The 21,481-nt window shown below is 41.3% G+C and overlaps 1 protein-coding gene across 7 annotated transcripts in view; it reads left to right on the top strand.

Moving 5' to 3' along the window:
- Positions 1-13,477: 13,477 nt before the first annotated feature.
- Positions 13,478-21,481, top strand: part of slc25a13 (solute carrier family 25 member 13) — a 47,638-nt gene continuing 39,634 nt past the window's right edge. For 4 of the 7 annotated variants that reach the window (XM_028596982.1, XM_028596983.1, XM_028596981.1 and 1 more), the window contains exons 1-4: positions 13,478-13,630; positions 14,587-14,640; positions 14,787-14,929; positions 20,562-20,677. In XM_028596982.1, coding sequence (XP_028452783.1) covers positions 13,610-13,630; positions 14,587-14,640; positions 14,787-14,929; positions 20,562-20,677 — 334 coding nt within the window. In that variant the 5' untranslated portion in view covers positions 13,478-13,609. The other 3 variants (XM_028596986.1, XM_028596984.1, XM_028596985.1) reach the window with 3 other exon arrangements.

Genomic DNA, 21,481 nt, shown 5'->3' with positions numbered 1-21,481 from the left:
TACTCAAGTTCAGGTGCTTAACAGAATTTATCCGAGATATTCAAGATCATTTTGTAGCAACCGTACATTTATGTTAAGGGAGAAAAGAGAAAAAGTGTACAAAGGGAAACAGAGCTGTACATAAGCTGTGCGCAGTGGAGGTACACAATGCAAACAAGTGTGTTTGTGGTGCATGCTACACACATACAAAGGCAGTTCCTCTGCACTGTGCTGTATAACGGCCCCCTTCCCTCTCAGCCCCACAGCGCTGGGCCGAGTCCCTGAAGGAGAGATTATCCACTGCCGTGTTTGTCAGAAGCAGGGAGGGGGTCTCAGCATGGGGCCTCCCAGCCTGCCTTGCCCGGGCCTGCCCCTACTGCCAGCCAGGCCCTTCTCTTCCGCTTGTCACAGCGGGGACTCTCATACTGAACCAGAGGCCAATTTATCCCTGCCACACTCCCCCGGCAAAATGATTTCTCTCAGTGTTTTGTCGACTCTCAGTCCCAGGGTCCTAATGAGGTGAAATGGATGCCAGTAAGACCAAGGCTGCAAGAGCAGCTTTCATCCTGAAAACAACATTCATCCTCTGCCTCTAGGAGTGGATAGTAACCTTAATACATTTACTCAAGTACTGTATTCGCGTGCAGTTTTTCTACTTGTTTGAGATGAACATGTAGTTTTGAATTCACTATATCCAATGTATGTAGCTACTGAATAATGCGGTGTTATTTTAAAAACACGATAAGCTCAGAATGGCACGCAGTGTGTGACAGGATTGTGCTGGCTTCACGTCACTGCAGTAGAGCCATGAAAAATGGAACTTGATTTAGTAAAATACCTGAAAAAATAATACAAATCACAAAAGTGTGTTACTGATTCCATGAGAAAAGTCTGGCCTTCCTCATCCAGTACAATATTGGGAATTATGCCAAGATCAGTTTCTGTGTCCTTTCTCATATACCCCTTTTCCAGGCATTTCGAGGGCCGGTTCCTCCTCCTAAAGGGTACAACAACACAAGTATGCAGGGGTTAGGCAAGTTTCGACATTACAAATCTTATAACTTAGCCAGATTTCTTATTACATTTTATAATGTTTTTATTAATTTCTCTCACATTTAGAATATTTTTCCACCTCTGCCTTCTGCGTGTGGCTGGTCATTCCTTCTAACTTTTGGTAGTTTCCTCTTTGTGGTGCTGATTTACCAGCACTATTTGCTGTTTTGCATTAGTTTATATTTGGAAAGAGTCATTCTGCACTTCAAAGTGTTACACTCAGATTTTGGCACTAAAGGCTGGAAAAGGTGGAAAGTGGAAATCTGTTAGCTCAGGTCAAGTGTTTAGATGTTGGCAACTGAAAGCACGCTGACAAGCGTCTGATAGTCTCTCGTTCTATTCTGGGAAAATGCAAAATCCCTGTTTACTACTAGTTATTTTCCCACAGCCCAACAACTATCCTGGACATATAGTGTGATTGAAAGAATACCTTCCAGCTGCTACTGATATAAATCTCAATAAAGAAAATAAATATTTTTTGGCAAGTACTGCAGGAAATAAAGCAAGGTCACAAAAGAGCTCAAAGAGCTCTTACTCATACATGGGTGATACTCAGATCTGTTTAATGCCCTTGAAACTAAGGGCCCTGGGCCAGATGATAATTCTAAGGGTTGGGAAGTCGGTGAAGTGAGAGAATCGCTAAGTGAGAGCAACAGAGGAAGACCTGTGACCATTTTGTTTGTGCTCAGAGCATGAGATTGGTCCCTTGTGTTTGACGCCATGAGGGCCTCGATAGGCCCTCAATATTCAACCTCACAGATCGCCAGGCTTTTCAGTGTCTCTGCACTGGTTCTTCTTTGGTCCCATTTAATTGTGACTTTAATTTGTGCACACATTTTTGTTGTTCCTTTGTGACCCACATGATTCCCCATGACATGTACGAGAAGGCTCACTGTGGCTGATATTGACTGACTCACAGAGGCCTGAATAACAATCTTCTGGGTGAATATTTAGACATGATTGAAAGGTTGCATTTGAAATATTTTAAACAATGGATTACTTTTTAAAAGGGGCTGTTACTTGTGCTCGTGGTGGCAAAATGTAGTCTTGATACAGAAATCCAAGCCATGTGTAATACTTTCAACGGAATACATTCTGGATCAGTCTATATGAGAACTACTGGATGCCAGAAATTCATTAAACTGATTCTTGTCTTTATGAAAGACTATGTTTCAGAAAGCATTTTTTTTTAATTTGCAAACCGTTTTCCCTCGGCCCACGCAGTTCTGAGACCACATGACTCCATGCGAGAGAGCAGCCAATGGAACTGTGGCGAAGACTATTTCATAACACTTCATGTTGGGAGATGGCATATCCATTGTTCTCCAAGCCCACAAGCCTGTGGGCGAGAGTCCCTGCTGTGTCTACATGGAGGAAACACACCAGCCTCCCAGGCTATATTTTCCTCTCCTTCCTGCAGACACTGGAAGCTACAGTGACCATTCGAACTTTCTCCCCACCGTTGCAGGCCCTGTTCTCTCCACTTCTCCCCTCTCCAATCCCTTCGCCACCGAGCCAGGGAGAAGACGAAGCTGTCTCTGCACAGCTAGGAAGCATGCAGCTGCTACTATAATAGCCCTAATTGCACGTTTCTTTTGTTGGGCTGAAATTAGCGGCAGGGCTACAATACCACAACTAAAACCCCCAAAAACCTCCAAGTAAAGATGGAGGGGAGAGAGTTTAAAAAAAAAAGACACTCGGGGTGCGTTCAGTGAGACTGCCAACCCACTGCCGAATGGCCCACACCTGCACGCTCGCACCCCCGCTAGAGTAAACACAGATAATAAGGTATAATTACTTTAGAAAATAATAACGAGGAGCAACCCTTCAGACCCCCCTACTCCCGTTGACAAAGGGCTGCCTGTTTATTGTGGGGGGTGAAACAACCCCAAAGGACGCTGGCGAATGCCCTATCAAAAGACCTGAGGGCCCTACTGAGGGTCCCTTATAGGACAGCCATCAGTGTCAAGGAGGACTGGGGCTTTTAAGTCGCTTCTACCCTAACTGCCTCAATTAACCAGTATAGATTGACCACAGGCTTCTTTTTAAGCTCCATTCATTCTCATCAAAATTATCCTGTGTTGTCATGATTGATTCTCCCCCTTTCTATGGGATCAGAAGAAACCCAGTATATGTATCATCTAAAAATTTATTGATAATATCATGTGCAAGTGAAGTAAAATCTGTGATCTAAATATTCTCATAAAATTGATCCAAAGCAAAAATAAACAACCTTTTAAATACGATTAGAATATATCAGTAATGTACTGTAATATAGCAGTAGTAGAGTTTTATTCAAGCTGCTATAGGTAGGCTGGAATCATGTTGGTTAGTAGTATGAAGTCGCATCTACCCAAATTCCTGCATCCTCGCCATCTTTACATCAAGGACTAAGCTACTGGAAATAAGCCCCTTTCACACTTGCACTGCAAACCTGAAAGACATTACCCAGCAGAGCTGTATGCGAGACCGCAATTGTCCGAATCTGATGGATCGGACAAACGGTGTACCCTGCCAAGCTCCCTAGTACAAAGTCAGTGTTATCGCCGATTGAGCCAAGTGTGAAAATTCACAAAAAGCAAACGCAAAACAAACATCCGAGGGTGAAGAAAGAGGGTGATGAAAATGTCTAACTGGAGAGACATTCGGGAACTTTCGTCGGTAAGGGCCGGCGCCAACTAGATGCCAAACCAACTAGCCTGGCTCAGTCCAAAGGCAACAAAATCGTCATACCAGCACTTCTAAAGCTCAGTAATTGAAGAAAAAAAAAAAATCATACTCCCTGTTTTCGGAGGGGTTATGGTATGGGTCAGACTTTTTTTGTTGTTGTCTCTGAGCAGTTGCCAGGCAACCAGCAAAGACTCCAAGAAGTTGCCGCCAGATTCAGCACACATCATTCCAAACTTAAGCCACAAAAGCTTTTTAATCCAAAACATAGCATACGTTGAAACTTTGATCTTTAGAAAACTAAAGAAATCTTCACTTTGACACTTCAGTGAGCATCGAGCACCATACTTTGACCCAAAATGTCATACTTGTAGTTAAGGGAAACATAAATATAAACATAATTTCTACAATGGAAATATTTGACTTCACCTAGTTACACATATAACTAACAGATACAATATCTGGGTTATATTTCATGCTTTGCTCTGAAACCTCTAATAGTTTTTATTGGAGGCATCACAGCCCAGCTGAAAATAAGGATAACGCCATTTGAACATGTGGACATGACACTGGATATCTGAGACTGTATGGGATCACGCCACAGCCTCACCGTCACTTAAACCTGTCCAGATTTTAACCCGATATGACATGTTGGCACACAAAAAACAACAGATGGGTATGTTTCAGTTTAACGCTACCCCTGGTGGTTGAGTCACTATGAAAACACAAGTCTTTGGTTTGATGTCAGGGCAGATTATGAGTTTCAGCCGTGCAGTTTATGACATGATCCATCTCGCAGGTCTTTGACAGATAAATGTATAATTTCACAAAGGCGAAAAACAGAGCACAGACATATAAATACAGTACATACAAAGCCAAAATCTGATCAATTGAGTACAGACCAGAATATGATCTGTATGATCTAAATAATATTATGCCATAAAAATGTGTTGTTTTTTTTTTGGGGGGGACAGAATACAAATTGTAAGAACAATAAAACTGAGTTAAAAGCCAAACAGTGACTGCACTCTGGCTAGTTACGGCGAGCTAGAGAGCCTTCGCTAAAGCTAATTTACCCACTTTCTTTATAGTTTCCTTATATATCTGATACACCGTTTTTTTAAGAGCCCTGAAACTTCTAATCCTTTTTTCTCAACTGCACTGTTTGTGAACTTACAGCAGTAGGCTACATGAGTTTTGTGATCGGCATCTAGTATGGAGCTTGGTAATATCCAATACTGATTTATTCATTCATAATGAGCAACCCAATTCAGTAAAGCAGGCTTATAGTAGTAGCCTACAACCAGCCTATGCTGTGAAGTACATTGAAGTGAAGTAGAAGCGGAGTTGAAATTCTCACTAAATGTTTTGCATCTATTTACATAGTGGAGTCCTGTACTTTTATCACCACATAGTGGGGATAATAGCTGCTGTGATTAATTAAGGGTCTAATATAAAGTGAATCAGTGTTGCATGTGAGTCATCCTCATGCATGTCATCATTTAACCACAATGTGCAATCGAGCCGAATGGCCCTGCGAGGATGGCAGCGTGTTTTTAACTGTGACGTCTGTGGCAACCCCCAACTCCCCCCCCCTCGCTGTGTTTCCTTCCCGTACACCCATGATACCTGGCAATTAGGGTGTTTGTTATTTATTTTTACTCCCGATTTTTACCCCAGTCCCCTCCCAAACCTCCAATATTTGAACACACCGTTAACAGCCATCTACCTGTCCTGCTGTACTTAAAAGCATTGGACAGTGAAGGAAGAGAAATTAATAAGGGGGAGGGGGGGGGATGATGGGGGGGTACAATTTAGACACCGGAGAGGCTTTTTCCGCCAGAGCAGTAAAGCACACTTGATGTTATTATCATCTCTGGTGAATTATCAGGACTCTGATAATTGTAATTAATCAATCAACAAGATCACTCATGCACTCCCATAAAACCCAGCATCACTGTAGATCAACCTGAGCAATGTTGACCTATGAGAAATCAATGTGCAGCCATGATTCGAGGCAATAGCTAGAGCTTCTTTCACTTGGATCAAGTATTTAGAGCATGGTTAATTACATGTCACAGTATCTGCATCGTGTAACTACACAAGGGAGGGAAACAATTGCAGGAAAAAGTCCATTAAAGACCTTTAAAATTGCACAATCCAATTAAAGTGAACATTAAAAGGTTGCAGGACAAATCTTCCCCTCAATTCACATCGATCATTTTCACCACATTCAACCATAAAGAAGAAAATAAAAAAACACCACTTCACTGTGTGCCTGGGTTCAAAACAATAGCATGTTTAAAAAGAGAGTACAATGACAGACAAACTCATAAAATAGGACATAGCATTCTCTCTCTCTTTCTAGCTGTCTTTGCCTTTCATCACCCTCTAACTCTCTTGCTTATGTGCGTGTGCACACATGCACACACACACGTCTGGTAATGCTGGGTGGGAGGCCTTGGTCCAGCCACAGTCAACTGGTCCCAGTCCCAACAAGGAAACAATTAATCATGTGTGAGCGGCTGTCTGAGTGTCTGCTTTCTGGACAACAACAACACTCAGCCATTTATCTCCCCTCAAGGCAGGACAGCCAGCCAGCACACCACACAGGCATGCACTCTCTCATCCTCACACACTCACAGATGTGGAAGAAGAAGAACAAAAATGCACACGCTTCAAAATACATTAAAATGTACAAAAACCAAGGCAAACGTAGATCCACATGCACAAAAACAACACATTGATGCATAGATACTTTCAACAGCAGATGTACGATGCACCAACTTATGCACACACACACACACACACACACACACACACACACACACACACACACACACACACACACACACACACACACACACACACACACCTGTTGTTTTGTCATCCTAATCAGATAGATGTCAGCACTCCCTAATGGTCATGATGACATATCCAGGAGCTACATGTTGCTGCCTCACTACAAACTTCTGAGATCAAAGACAGACTAAAACAACTCTCTTTCATAATTCATTTGAGAGTGATGCCTTTTACCACCGTTGCCTTTGATATTTCCAACTCTGTTTGCTGTTCATTACGCAAAAACAAGCAAGGACTGGGATATTTTCCTTGCACTCTTCTGGGATGATGGAGCAAAGTTGAGTTGACAGTCATTTCATTTCAGGAAATGTAGTCCTCTCTAATTTAACTCTTGGTCTTCTGACATGGCAAGGCAGGTTAGGAGTGATCTAAAGCAGGCAAGACTTAGTGCAACGAAATAGGAAATTTTTCGTTTATTCCTCATTGCTGCATCTACCTCAGACAGGGGGTGGCTTGTGACTGTGGGTGTACGCACATGTGTGGTTAAGTGTGTCTGAACATCATGTTTGTTTCAAAGTGTGTATTTTTGGTGTAAGTGTATGTGCATCTGTATTTGTGTTAGTGCATGTCCAACTTGGTAAAAAAAAGGGCCCTAAACCTCAAGTGGAGCAAACACAAAGAAGCTGGTGTGTGTTTCAGGAGGGGGCATCTGGATGGCATCAGGAGAGGCTGGCAGATTGGTAGTGACACAGGTTACTCCTGAGGTCCCTGGTGAGAAACACATCGCCACAGTCTGCAGTGAAAAAAGGAGCTTTGAAGCGTCACTGCGTAAAAAAGGAAGCATCTGCGTTACAATGTTTTCATGCAGCCAGTTTTTTTTTTTAATTATTATTACACAACCCACCTATGGCTGAAGATAGGGTTATACTTTGCAGGTGGACCACTGGTAAGAGATAGTTTGCAAATGACAAACAAGTGAAAATGAGTCAAGAAAAGAAAACCAAGAGGGAGCCAATCATTGAATAAAAATCCCTACTGTTAGGTTGTATGGAAATACTTATGATGCAGTGCAGTTGAGAGAAGAATCAGCACTTTGAGATCATGAGTGATACCAGACAAAAATAGTTGTCTCCAAGTATTAATAGCAACCAGCTGGTTAGCTTAGCATAAAGACTGTCTCTACATTTCCAAAGCTCACTAATTAACACATTATATCTCGTTTCTTTAATCGATACAAAAAACGTAGTGTAAAAACAACATGTTGTGGTTTTGTGGGGGTCATGTGCCGGACAAGCTCTTGGCTGGGTGCATGCGGATGCGCCCGGCCAAGAAATAGGCGGATTTTGTTACCTTTGGATAGAACCAGGCTAGCTGATTCCCTGTTTCCACTCTTTTTGCTAAACTAAGCTAAGCGGCTGCTGGCTGTGGCTTCATATTTACTTTACAGATATGCGAGTGGTATTGATCTTCTCATCTAACGCTCTACAAGAAACAGACTATTCCTAAGACAGGTGTTATTCTATAGATGGCAGAGTGACGGCTTAGCATCTTGGATCAAGTATGTTGTTAAGATGAACAGCTAACCAACATCTATGCAACAAATCCTTCAAAGACATTTAATCACACTATTCATGTTACATTCTAAAACTTCCTGCGCCAACTTGAACTTCAATTAAGTCATTTAGACGAATGCAACCATCATTCTCTCGCTCCCTTCCTCCTCTCTCAGTCCAGGTGGCAGCTTGACAGGAAGAGGAACAGGAAAGGACTTAAAGATTTGCTGCTGCTCTCATTCTCCTTCAAAGACAAATGCCCCTCTGATAATTTCCCACAATGTTCCTTGCACGGAGGCCTCTGTGATCAGTGGTTATGAGAAAGCGCAGGAATCTGACAGATAACTGCCTGAACTAGGGAAAGAAAAAAAGAAAGGAAAGAGGTAAGCCTCCTCTTTTTCTGTCTCTACGACCTACTCCCCCCCGCCCTCATTCCCTCAGCCTGGTCGCTCTGCATATGCGGGAAGCATCTGGGTTCATTTATCCCAAACCAGGCAGGCTGGAGGACCCCTGTGCCCTCTCGGGTTGCAGGGTCTGAGCGTGCTTCAGTGTAGGTCCTTGTTGTTGTGGAAGAGAGAAGCTCGAGCCTGCCCGCTACCCTGTCTGGACCATCTCAAAGCTCCCATCCACCCCTTCACGTGCTTCACCAGGCCCCCGGCCCATCCCAGATGCCCTGAAGCATGGTTAGTGTAGCACTTCATCTGAACTGAAAGACACTAAACAGATTCATCCAGAAGCTGCAGAGAAGACAGCCCGCCTTAAGGTTTAGGTTGGCAGATGGAAAAGAGTCTGCAGAGGAAGCAAAGCTGGTGCTTCCAATAAATTAGTGTGTGGGTGGGGCTAATATTAACATTACGTGTCTCACATGTTTATGAATGCACACGTCAACATTTGCATAATGAGACAAGCGGATGTACACTACATCCGCATTGTGTGCACAGGAAATGCACTCCCATGTCCCAAGACCGCAGGTGAAATGCCTGAGAAGTCCACTCAGCCCTACTGTTTGGTATAATCCGTAGTCCACTCCATGCCAAACGTCAGTCCAGGTTATCAGGCTGCACGGCTGAATGGAAGCAGAGTGAGTCTGGCTGGTTACTTAAAGTCATTGAGAAGTTATTCAAACACCCAGTTATTATGGTGTAAACAAAGGCGGCTTGTCACACGCTATTACATATATGGTGTTTACAAGAATGCCACTTTAATGCAGTGCATGTTATGTGTGATGATTAAGAATAGTGTTTGACAACTCACTGATTGGAGAAACGAAAGTAGATTATAATAAGCAGTGTTTTGTTGTTAGACAGACAGTAGAGATGTAGGCATACAGAGAGAAGTCAATTATTTTGCTAATAGGCTCTCTATATGACTGATAAAGAAAGGACATAATAGCTTTTATGTATTAGCACAAATAGCCTAATGTTTTTCTTATGGAAGATATCCACCATTAAGAAGCACAAAAAGAGTACATGTCAAAATAGATAAATCATGTTTTATTGTCTTATATGTTCAATGTATTAGAAGGCTGATTTCGTCAAGAATGGCCAAAGGATGCTCATTTCTCTTCTCTCTCTTCTCGCCACCTTCTTGTCCTTTATGCAAAACAGATTTGTCTGAAGCGTTCCAAATGATCTGGGCAGTCAGTCCAATGTGTGGTTTTGGTGACACTTCTAAGTTATATAAAAATCCTACTTTGGCAAGTATGAAGTTTGCAATGGTTTGTCATTGCACACAATGGGCGTTTTCATCAATCTTGGCTCTTGCATGACATTCTTAATTAGAGGGGAAGTAATGTGGTTATAATCAAGTGGTTGAAGGTTTGTAGCCACTGTGTCCATCAACAGCCATGTGTCCTGCTGATGTGCCCTTGAGCAAGACATTCAACTTATCACAAATGACAGATCTGAAAAAGAACATCAGCTGAAAATGTACAAAACAAAAAAGGGATTCTTGGAAGAATAAAGATGTGGGTTAGGTCAGGGCCACCCAAATTGGGGACATACATTTTGATTTTGCCAATCTGACAGTAGGAAAAAAAACACATTTATCTTTAAATACTTTTACTTTAGAAAATTATTCTGCTTTGTGTGCCCATAGAGTTATAAATCAAAGTCACTCGCAAGGGGTCACAATCCTTTTTCTTCAGTACATTATATGGAGTAAACTCATAAAAAAATCTTATTTTTCCTGTCTGCCTGTAGATTTGACACTACTCTGCATCCTGGCATTTATGTTAACCTTTGTGTTTTTTGTACTACGTCTGCCACTTATGACTAATGTTTAAAAAGATAAATCTGATATTATTTTTTACATTATTCTTATTGTCAACAAATGCTATTTAAAGACCAAAACCACTGGTCTGTCTCTCAGTACTTTTTGACTTCCCTACCTTATCTGTGTCATCATCCCCAAGCCTATTGGTTTCTACTGAAGATGTACCTCTTTAAAAAATAACTGACACATATAGTTATATATTTTTTAAAGGCTAAGTACTGTCCTAAACACTGTAGTTTTTTGTGTGCAAATGTTACACAGTGCATATGTTTGGGACTATTTTCAACAGCGAATTAATATGGTGCTCTGTCAAGTATTTTCAGCAGCACGGACAGATTTGATTTAAACTACAGACTTATACTTTAATACCATAAAATATCATATATGAGGCAGCATTATTTAAACTGTTTATAGTTAAATAAACAACTACTTTATTATAACCACTTTAGGTTACATAAAAGGAGCTTCAAATTTAATTTTGAAAAATGTATGACATTTTGCACCTTAAAAACAACACATTTATGGTAGGATAAACAGTGCAACAATATAATACCAATATAATTGCAACTGACCAATGCTCTCCATCAACCCTAGGATACTCTGTTTTGAAAGTAAGTGACAGATCAATTTATTCCTCAGTTGTTTCTAGATTTTAACTCTTTGGCTTTGTGGCTCATTTAAAATTACATTAGAAATAGTGAGAGTGACTGCAAAACTGTATTCTTGAGCTGTGGAAAACAGGACAAAGCCATTGCCACAAGCAGCCTCTTTTTTCAGGTCAGAAATGTCTTACAAATTTGAATCTCATTACCATGTCATGAATACGTCTTTGGGAATCCATTAGGCATTTCCTGCCTAAAACTACAATAAGAATTCACATTCAACTAAAAAAGAAAAGAAAGAATGGGGAATGAGAATAAAGCCCCAGCGAGAACATTACTGTAAAGCTGCTTTAGCTCTTTCAGTCCACTTAAGACGAGGCAGGAAAAAAAAAGAGAACGATGTGAGTGACTGACAGATGATAGCAATAAAAGTAAGAACAAACTGGCCATTTTACTGTGGTAAGGCCATTTGAGAAGGGATTATTAACTTGTCAGCATTTCAAACTGAGACACAACTTTTTCTCCTCCAAAACACATCCCCATGTCTCTGTTACTTTTATTAGAAAGTCTTTAAACCTTTTGACCCCAGAGGGCCTCCGTTATTGGCTGTTAATAGGGACTCGCTGGTCAGTGGGGAGACCTTAAGTGCCATATTAATCATTTGTTTAGAGTTTGTGTCTATTTTGGAAGCTCTGTGTTTAGTGTTGGTTAAAAATAGGAGGAGGCTGATTGAGACAGCCGTCCGCCACTCATCGCTCAAGTTGTCAGGACGCGTGGGCCCTTGGGGACGCGAGCAGGAGACCCCTCAAGCCATTGAAGTTCAAAGGTCGCAAGGTTTATCATTATTACCCACTTACTCTGTGGCGGCTGACAGAATCATTGTTAGTTTGATTGCTAAAAATAGAGGCTGAAAGGCTGCTCTAAACGAAAAATCATTTCACTAAAGGTAATGTTTAAAGATTTTTTTCACATAAACAGTCAGGAGTTTCATGTCAAACCTGCTAGTAGTTTACATGCTTCAAGTACATTTTGCAGTTCATGAATAATACAGAGGCAAAGCAAATGCTGCTACATGCTTCCTACACCAATGCCACAAGTAAGTGAGTTGTTTGCTGGCAGATTGACAGTGATGGGAAATAAAATGTCATAGGAGCAAATCATTAATTCTGTCAAATATTGTCATATGACAGGGGAAAATACAGGTGTGGAGATTGCATCTACTGATAAAACATTACTTACAGCCATTTTTCCAATAAGCGATGGACTCAGTGCTGTCAATATTTGTAGGGGATGCGAGGTATGCCCTAGCGAAGGCCATTTCGCGAGGAGCAGAAAGCCTGCTGGGAAAAATACAGTGGTTCATGCTGGGTCTCCGGGAAGCTGAAAAGCCACCGGCAAAAAGCTATGAATTATTTTGAGCGCAAAATACATTTTCTTTGAAGACTGTCGGGCCATTAGAGCCCTTTTGCTCCCTTTTAAATTGTTTTTATGCTGTGAGTAATGTTAACCTTTGCTTTTGTAGTCATGGAATTCTCTCTGCACCTTTTTCCCTCCTGGCACAAAGCACAGATGGGCCAGAAAAGCTAGAAATAAAGTATAGGAACCATTTACTGCGAGAAAAGAATAGGTGTAAGGAAGGAACTAAGGTTTTTATTCTGACGTCTAGACCTCTGTTCCTTAGTACAGTAAAGACTCAATGTGCATAAGACTAACCCATACAGCTAAAGAAGTGAATATTGCAGTAAAAACCTTGCAATACTTTGCTGCTACTGGAAGCCAAAACTTCTATAACATATAAGTATGATAGTGTGGTCCAGTAGTTTACATGCTCACCGTTGATGGATCATGAGCTAATGGGCCCCTGGGCACAGATGTGAAAAAGTCCCCAACTCCTAAGAGCATCCCCCCCCTCGTTGTTAGTAGTCACTTTGCATGTTTACCGTCTATTTTACAGATAAATCTTGGTTGAAATATTGGTTGAATACTATGGCATACAAAATATTATAGGAAACCATCAAAATAAATCTATGATACAGATTTCTTCAAGCAGGGCCATTTAAATTGCTTCACTTGTTTTAATGTAGGCTTACTGTAGTATGGATTGTGTATAAGAAAAATTAATCTAGAGGCTCAGTAGGCTATAAAGCCTACAGTATACTCAATATTAAAGAATCAGGATTAAACAAAGTGACTGGGATATCACTAGTTTTGACTGAGCCCTAATGAGAAATGCTTATAGCCTACAGTCACTTCGAACGGAGCATCTTAATAGGGGCCTCTGCCACCTTGGGCCCCATGGGCCTGCGCCCTGTAGACTCATTCAGTAATTCATCCATAATGGTCACACATCCAGGAATGGGACAGAAGCATTTTAAACACAGTATATAGATTCCATAGCTCTTTAAATGAATATGTCAAGAATAATACAAGACAAAGGTAGGTACAGAACAGATACATACAGGAATTATGTTTCTCTCTGTATCTCTCCACATTATCGGATCAGTGAATGGATCTGACACGCACAAGCCACTGACCGGTTGACCTCTCGTGCCCCATCACCACGTGCGCAGCTGATCCTCTTTCAACCTCCTTTCGCTGCACCTGCGCGTGATCTCCATGGGAACGTCGTCACGCAGGAGGAAGTGTTGGGAGGACTAGTTGACAGTGAACTCGATTAGCATGGCAGCAAAGGTAAGATTGGTGAGTTTTCGACTTCAGTGTCTCCTCTCTCTGGGAACTCTCGCCTTGTCGGTGATGTGCTCGGTCCCGTGGGTGTCTCCTCCGGAGCTCTCCGCCGGTTAGGATGTCTTCCCGGAGTGCTCGTTAAATGCCGGTTAGCCTGCTAAGAGGATGTGCTAGACGTTGACACTGACCATACGGCAATGACATTGAGGCTTTACTGTAGCCGGTTAGCTAATTAATGTACAGTCGGCTAACGTTGTTAGTTAAGTCAAACTGACTGAGCTCTGTCATTTTACTTATGATGCAAAGTGCAGTAAAGATACTGCTCCTTTCAGGACTCGTCTACAGTTTACTGTTGTGTCTGGTTGTAGTTGCAGGTAACCTTAATTAGCATCATGCTACCTGCTGTGGCATCCATGATCCTTTTATTTAACTACTTGTAGGTGCCAGAAGTTTCTGCAGGCTAGAGGAGACATTTTAACATAGTTGTACTGTCATTGTTATCATTACATACAACTAGTATGTTTTAGAAATTGACACTACACCAACTTCAGGACCCTCCAAGTGTTCACAATATAAATCTGAGAGATAAACCATTCACTTACTATCTTTTCATAGAGCTTTCTAAATCTACTGTCTTTTTTCAGTGACTTGGACAAGTTCCACAAAGGGATACAGTGAGTCAAAAGCTCCATAAAAAGCTTCTAAATGCATCTTGAGTTTAGAATATTTAATCTGAGATGTGTGTTTCCAAAGTCAAGAATGAGTTCCAAACTCAAAATGATGTTGAGTTTATTGTAGTCTTTCTCATAGCTGGTGAATTACTGGACATGTTTACATCTTCAGGCCCTTAAAAGTATTCAAAAAAACAATCTGAACCACTGTTGCACAGCGTTCTTCAAACGATGCACGATGCAAAGTGGGGCATTGTGTATGAAAGTTATATTCACAAAAGTTTACGTATTGTCTTGCAGGCAGTTCTGCCTAGGAGGGCCGACCCCACCGAGTTGAAAGCCATTTTTGAAAAGGTAGGATTTTACATATGTATTTTACCCCCTCTTTTGTGTTTGCCTCTTATGAAAGGAGCTTTTCACTCACGTTTGTTTCTTTTTTTTTATCAAATTCTAAGGCTCAGTGTGAATCCTTGTGTCTCTATCTGTTTTTCTCTTTACAGTATGCCAGCGTCAAGAAGAATGATGAGCGCTTCATGTCACCGCAGGACTTTGTGAGTCGTTTTCTCCATGCCCACACAGACATCCAGCTGTCAGACGAGGCTACAAAGCTGCTGGCTGGAGTGGTGGATCAGAAGAAAGATGGGTTGGTGTTATCAGGTTTCTCTTTAAATATTAGCCGATCTGATCTTTTTACATAAATCAAGATGCTGGTAGACTTTGAATTGGAAACAGAATTCATTAGATAATCCTTGCACCTTGGAGTCTATGCTTATGGAATAACTGCTATTTTGTGATGTGTCGTACAAAAACAAGATAGGTAGATTTCAAATATAGCCATAAATCATTTTACAAAATTATGAATATAGAGGATCAACAACCGAGTGGTTGTACTGTTTGAAAATATCTCCGGCAGAAGTTGCTGATCTGACTGTGACATTGCTATGCTGTATTTCTCTTTAAGCCACAAATGTATCTCTCCTCATTAAAGCCAAATGCTAAGTAGTAAGCGTATGAAAGACTCGTATCAAAGCTATCAGTACATGTATTATTTATCCCTTTGTTCTGATCTGACTAGCTATCTAGTGTTATTTTGCATTTTATAAACAAACTTGTGACTGAATCCTTTGGTGTAAAAAATTCACAGAGGGATGTTCATACTTGAATTATATAGCAAATAGACATCAAACCACCAAAGGCCCCTTTCAGGTGTTTCCTTCTTTGTAGATACACCTCCAATTTCACACTTACTCCTCCTCCCATCCCCATCACCACTGTTTTTTTTTACATTAATATGTATGTATTTAATGATACATAATGATGGGTAATAAAATGTTAGGCTAAGTCAAAAAAGATTTTTTTTTTTTAAACATATTGCCATGGTAACCACCTGGGCTTCTACAAAGAGCAAAGTGCACATGGCTGCGTAGTTTCATGTTATTACATCTGCTTTAAGGTGTGTGTGTGTGTGTGTGTGTGTGTGTGTGTGTGTGTGTGTGTGTGTGTGTGTGTGTGTGTGTGTGTGTGTGTGTGTGTGTGTGTGTGCGCGGTGTGTGTGTGTGTGCGTGTATGCGCACAGAGGACGGTGAGAGTAGTGGGGGTTTTGGATTTGGAAAAAGAGAGCAAGGCACACACACACACGAAAACACACACATGCACTGTAATTGCCCATGCTATTCAGGAGCACTCCGTTGCATTGTGCGGCTTTGGAGCAGGATAAATGGTGGCCGTGGCATCAGGGTAAATCTGTTAGGAACCCATAGCCCCAGGCTTTGTATCTAAACCTCATTTTGGTTTTGTGGAGGGGAATAGAAATTATATGGGGGCAAAACAGGGAAAAAAGTCTGTTTAGACCTAGCTTTAGATGTGATTAGTTTTTTTTTATAGTTGACATTGTAAAGGCCTTATGATGCTCATACTTTGTGATGTGTTATTTTCCTCCTGAACCTTGATAGATAAATGATTTGACGAGACAAAGAGTCTGGATGATTATTCTGCAAACCTGTGTCTCATGAACACAAAACAAATGTGGATATAAAAAGTAGAGATGTGGCAACATCAGCACCGTCCGTGGTAGCTGGAAACAAATCAAGCACTCAACTGTGCAAACCTTATGAAAAGAACGGGGCGCAAGACAAAACAAACAACATTAGTAACTGTATTTTCATCCAACTCGCTCATTCTCATGCTAATATGTCTGTGAACAATAACTTTTGGTTGGTACCTGAGCGTAGTATATTTGAAGCTAGTGTGCCTGCTGCTGTTTTTGCCAGATAGGACTCCATTTAAGCAAGATGAGTCAGGGGTAATAGATTTAGCAGGGGGTCGGATGGCAGGCAGCATTCTCGCTTACTTTTCTGTTGGGGTAGTATCTGTGTAAGAGAGATTTTACTTGGATGCCAGTGTGTGTTTGAATGTGTATGTAAGTGGTTTGGTGTGTATGTGTGGGGATGTAAACAGTGAAAATGCATTTGTCTGCCTCCCTGTGACTGTGTAAATCAGGGGATATAGTGACAGTCGTAACAATCTGTTATGTGGAAATCACTTTTCTCCCTCTTATTCTCGCTGCTCCTGGTGAGACTGAGAGACAGATAGATATAAGAGAGAGAGAGACTTTAAAGGGGTGGCGATTTGAGGAATCAAACGTTTTGTGTATGTGTGCACTGACATACAGAGCTACATGATAGTTTGTAGATTTTCCTCTTTCACCCGACTTTATGTCCTCTCTTTTTTTCCTCTGCTCTCATCTTTCTTTACATTCTTCCACATACCATGATGCACTCTGTGCTCCCTCCATTTCATTTTGGCTCCTTCCGACTCCCTACCTTTCTGCTTCTCTGTTTCTTCTTCCCTCTGAAATTTTGATCGAAGCATCTGTTCAAGTGAAGAAAAAAAAAAAAAAAAAACACTTCCCCCATCGACTCTTGGAGGATTGAAAAAAAAGAAAAAAACTTTGTTAAGGGAGCGTGCTGGGAAAATAGCAGTGTGCCAGGTGCTGTGGGTATTCTGAACTTGCACTGGTGGGTGTCCACTCTCAGAAACCAAACAGATACTGGCAGCTAGCAGTCGTGTGTGTGTGTGTGTGTGTGTGTGTGTGTGTGTGTGTGTGTGTGTGTGTGTGTGTGTGTGTGTGTGTGTGTGTGTGTGTGTGTGTGTGTGTGTGTGTGTGTGTGTGTGTGTGTGTGTGTGTGTGTGTGTGTGTGTGTGTGTGTGTGTGTGTGTGTGTGTGTGCGCAAGCACGCTCTAGGTGGGTGGAAGGCTGTCAGTAACAATGCCAAGGGGACAGGGGATTATTGAAGCTCCTCTAGGCCCTTTTCTCCCACTACTATCAATGAAGGAGAGCTGTCTTTCTATCAGCCGGGCCTAACCAACACCATGCATTTATGTTACTTGTAAACAATGTTTCCAAGCCCTTTTTTTTGGTTCAGAGGAGTGTATCTAGATGCCTGCTGAAAGGAGACAGAGATAAAAGCTGGGTGGCGAAGATGAGATAAAAACAAACTATACGGAATATAGGGTGGAGTTTTTATGCCGGACAGACGTAGCAAAGACAGTTTAAATTGCGTTGCATTGGCATCCTAACAAAAACATCATTCAGCTGTCATATATAGAAGCACATGCTAGACTCAAGTCTTTATGTCTTGTGTGTTACATCTCTCGTCTGATACATGTCATGGATATGTCTGCGATTGTTAAAAGATTTAACAAAATCCTGTGGAGTAAAGTACACTGAAGAGATGCCATCCTACAGTATCACATTAGCCCTGTCTCCGAAGTTCATCCCAGGCTGTGTGCATGGATCCGGCAGCCCTGGACACATGCCATAGCAGTTGATGGTTGGGAGAGGCTGTCGGTTGATTTGATTGTTGAGTGTCTCCTTGGGGTTGGGTCTGCATAGCAAAAACGACGGCTTCCCCCTCTCACGGTAATCATTTTGCAGTCGTCATGGCGCTGCTAATCAACCATCATAAGCTTCATCCCCGGCTACAGAGCTGTGTGTAAATGCTTACGAGTACATGGAATGTTTCATGTGTGTGTTATGGAGATGCCCCCTGGATCTTGTCTGGACTCCCTGGTCTAAACCATGGTCCAATCCCTTCATGATCAACAACCCTCTCAGTTACACTAATATGCTGATCATCCACGTCTGGGAAAACACAGACGGGACAACCAGCGTGCATGTAAATTGATGCGTGTGAAAAAGAAGAAATCTGACTTTTTTTTTTTTTTTTTTTTTTCTCGTTCTGTCTGGGAACACTTGTGCTCTCTGAGTCTTTGCACTACAGCCTTTACCTTTTCTAAAGATTATTTTTTGGGGATTTTTCCCTTTTATTATGAAGTGACAGTGAATAGATTTGAAAGGGGGATAGAGATGGGGGATGACACGCAGCAAAGGGCAGCATGTCGGTTTTGAACCTGCGCCGCTGCAGGACTCAGCCAACGCGGGGCGAACGCTCTTACTGGGTGAGCTAGAGGCCGCCAGCCTTTACCTTTTCTAAACTGCTTCATTGACCTCTCTGAGGTATAATTTCAGAGTCTACTATACATCTGTCACAAAATAAGGAAATAAGGAGAATAAGTTTGATAATATTCCAGCTGCGTGAGCGGCAAATGCTATTGTCTTTGTTTTTAGCAGTGGATCCACAGTCGCAGCAGTGTGCTTTTGTACCTCCTTCCACCTACTTGCCATCAGCAGGGCCCCGCTCTTAAGAACTACCTGCTTAGTTAATAAAACAATTAGTCTTACCTTTGAAACAACGAACGCTGATTTAATTTGACGCTGACATTTTTATTCCCTCCCAACACACACACATCCATCATTTTCTGGAAGCGTTTTGATGCTATAATACCACTTTAATATCAGTATGAGTTTTTTTTTTTTTACTGAAACCAAATGTTGAGTCGTTTGTGTTGACTATTTGGCCTCTTGGTGTTTTTTTCAAGGACAGTTGAAGGGAAGAATAACATTTTTGCAGTCACCAATATTTTATTTCCCTTTTCCTGGTATTATTTTGTCAGTGCACAGCTCTTCTCCTTCTCAGTCTGTATTTGTTCAGCATATACGTACGTATAAGGATGCATGTAAGCACCCACATACAAACCTGAAACACTCAGAGTCCAAACAAACACGTCTAAATTTCATCAGGACCATAATTAATTAAAAATGTAATCATTGCACACCCCCCCTCCTTCTCCATACTCTCCCCCCCCCTCCCTTGGAAATTGAAATAGGTTTAATAGATGGATGCTCGGGACCCGCTTATTAGCCCTGACCCCTCCTGTAATTATCAGAGCCATTTGTGAAATTCATAATGGACTTGTGGCAACTGTGAACCAGGGCCTAAATAAAGGCTAGACTACGCAGTCCAGTTCCACACAGCAGGACTCTCAGGAGCTCTCAGTGGGTTCACACAATAGCGATGTTTATGTTTATTTATTTTTCTTGTTAATGATGCATGTGGGCATTTGTGTTACTATGGAGAGACAGGAGATACAATAATATTTATCAAAACACTGACAAACTTGGACAGAGAGGCAGTGGTATAATTAGAAAATGAATCTGTTGTGTTTACTTTCAACTCAGTGTTTCAGTGTTGATTCAGACAAATTTGTTCCCCATTTAAAAAGAATTCCCCCTTGGCTTCTCTCGACTTTCACTCTAAACCGCATATTGTATTACATTTATACCGAATGGAATTACATTTCCCTACTCCCTCCTCTCCTGTCTACTTGTTTAAAATGGCACACTAAAACATAAAACTTCATATTTAATAATTTTTCTTTCTGTTGGTGTAAAGTTGGCTGTCTCTATACCAGCTGCCAGCTCAGACTGGGAACACACACTGAGCTTTTTAAAATTGTTTTATTTTCTTGCTGTCACATTCTGTGAGTTTATGACATTATATATGGAATAACAGACTACTGGATAAAAGGCCTCTTGAATTGCGGGTAACACAGATTGATAGGTTGTCTTAAGTGTGCTGGTTTGCCACTATGTGCCAGTAATTACAATGGAGGTTGCAGTTTAATGCAAGTGTTAAAATAGCTTGTTTTTTATTTAATATTTCATGTTATTAGTGCAACTTAGGTTAAGTTTGTATTATGTGCGTATATGACTAAATTAATATCAGTGACTATGTGTCTCACATGTGTAGCTGATTAAGTATTTATACAGGGAACTTGAAACATGAATACCACATTAATAAATCACAAATGACAGCATTTACCAGTCTTTTCACAGTCCTACTCTTTCTTTCTACCCTTCTCTCCTCTCTCAGGTTGATCTCCTTCCAGGAGTTTGTAGCGTTTGAGTCGGTGCTGTGTGCCCCAGACTCCCTCTACATGGTTGCCTTCCTGCTGTTTGATAAAGCAGGCAGTGGAATGACCACTTTTGGTAAGTAACTCTGCCTCGGATTCACGGGGTTAGATAGAATCATACTGTAGTCAAGTTTGCAGAGAGTGTCTCACTGAACCGTTAGCATATACTGTACGCATACGGTAGGTGCTGTTTTGTGTTTTACAAAACACTTATCTACGCATCAAAAGTACAATCCCCCAGAAATGAATGATCACCTAAGTTACATACAGAAATGTCTTGCTCATTTTCAAATATTGGTATTATAGTATGCATTACGTCTTGTCCGCCACTCTTGTGGGAGCATTGCTTTCCCATATATACTGTAAGCCTTTTACTTTTTCTTCTTTTTAATCTCTCTTCAAAAATCAAGAGAACTCTGTCATACTACCTCTTGTCTTCTTTGTGGATAATCAGGGAAGCCCAAGTTGCGGAGATAATGCATATTCTTACTTTATAAAAAGAGGAAGTGGTGAAGATTTTTCCAGATTAATAACTCGATTATGTAGCTTAAAATAAAAGGCCGTGTCTCAACACTGCTTTTGTTTCTTTGCATTTCCACATTTAACAAAGTCTTATTCAGCCAATCCTGACCATGGAGCTGACCATGGTCCTCTTTAATACACCACTGAAGAAGTTTTCCTACAAACTCCTTGTTTATTTTTGTGGGGGTCTGACCTTCGCTCATCCATTCTGTTTGCATCCACAAACAAAAAAACTGTACTTGGTACTGTATCTTGTCTGTAAAGAAGATAAGGTTAGGTTTGGAGGTAGAGAGGGCAACTAGAGGATGGAGATGTAGATGAATAGGGGGTGGGTAGGTTTGTGTGTGTGTGTGTGTGT

Source organism: Perca flavescens, chromosome 14, assembly GCF_004354835.1.
Source record: "Perca flavescens isolate YP-PL-M2 chromosome 14, PFLA_1.0, whole genome shotgun sequence".
NCBI lineage: Eukaryota > Metazoa > Chordata > Actinopteri > Perciformes > Percidae > Perca > Perca flavescens.
The sequence above is the reverse complement of the archived record's forward strand: the minus strand, read 5'-3'. Positions and strand labels throughout refer to the sequence as shown.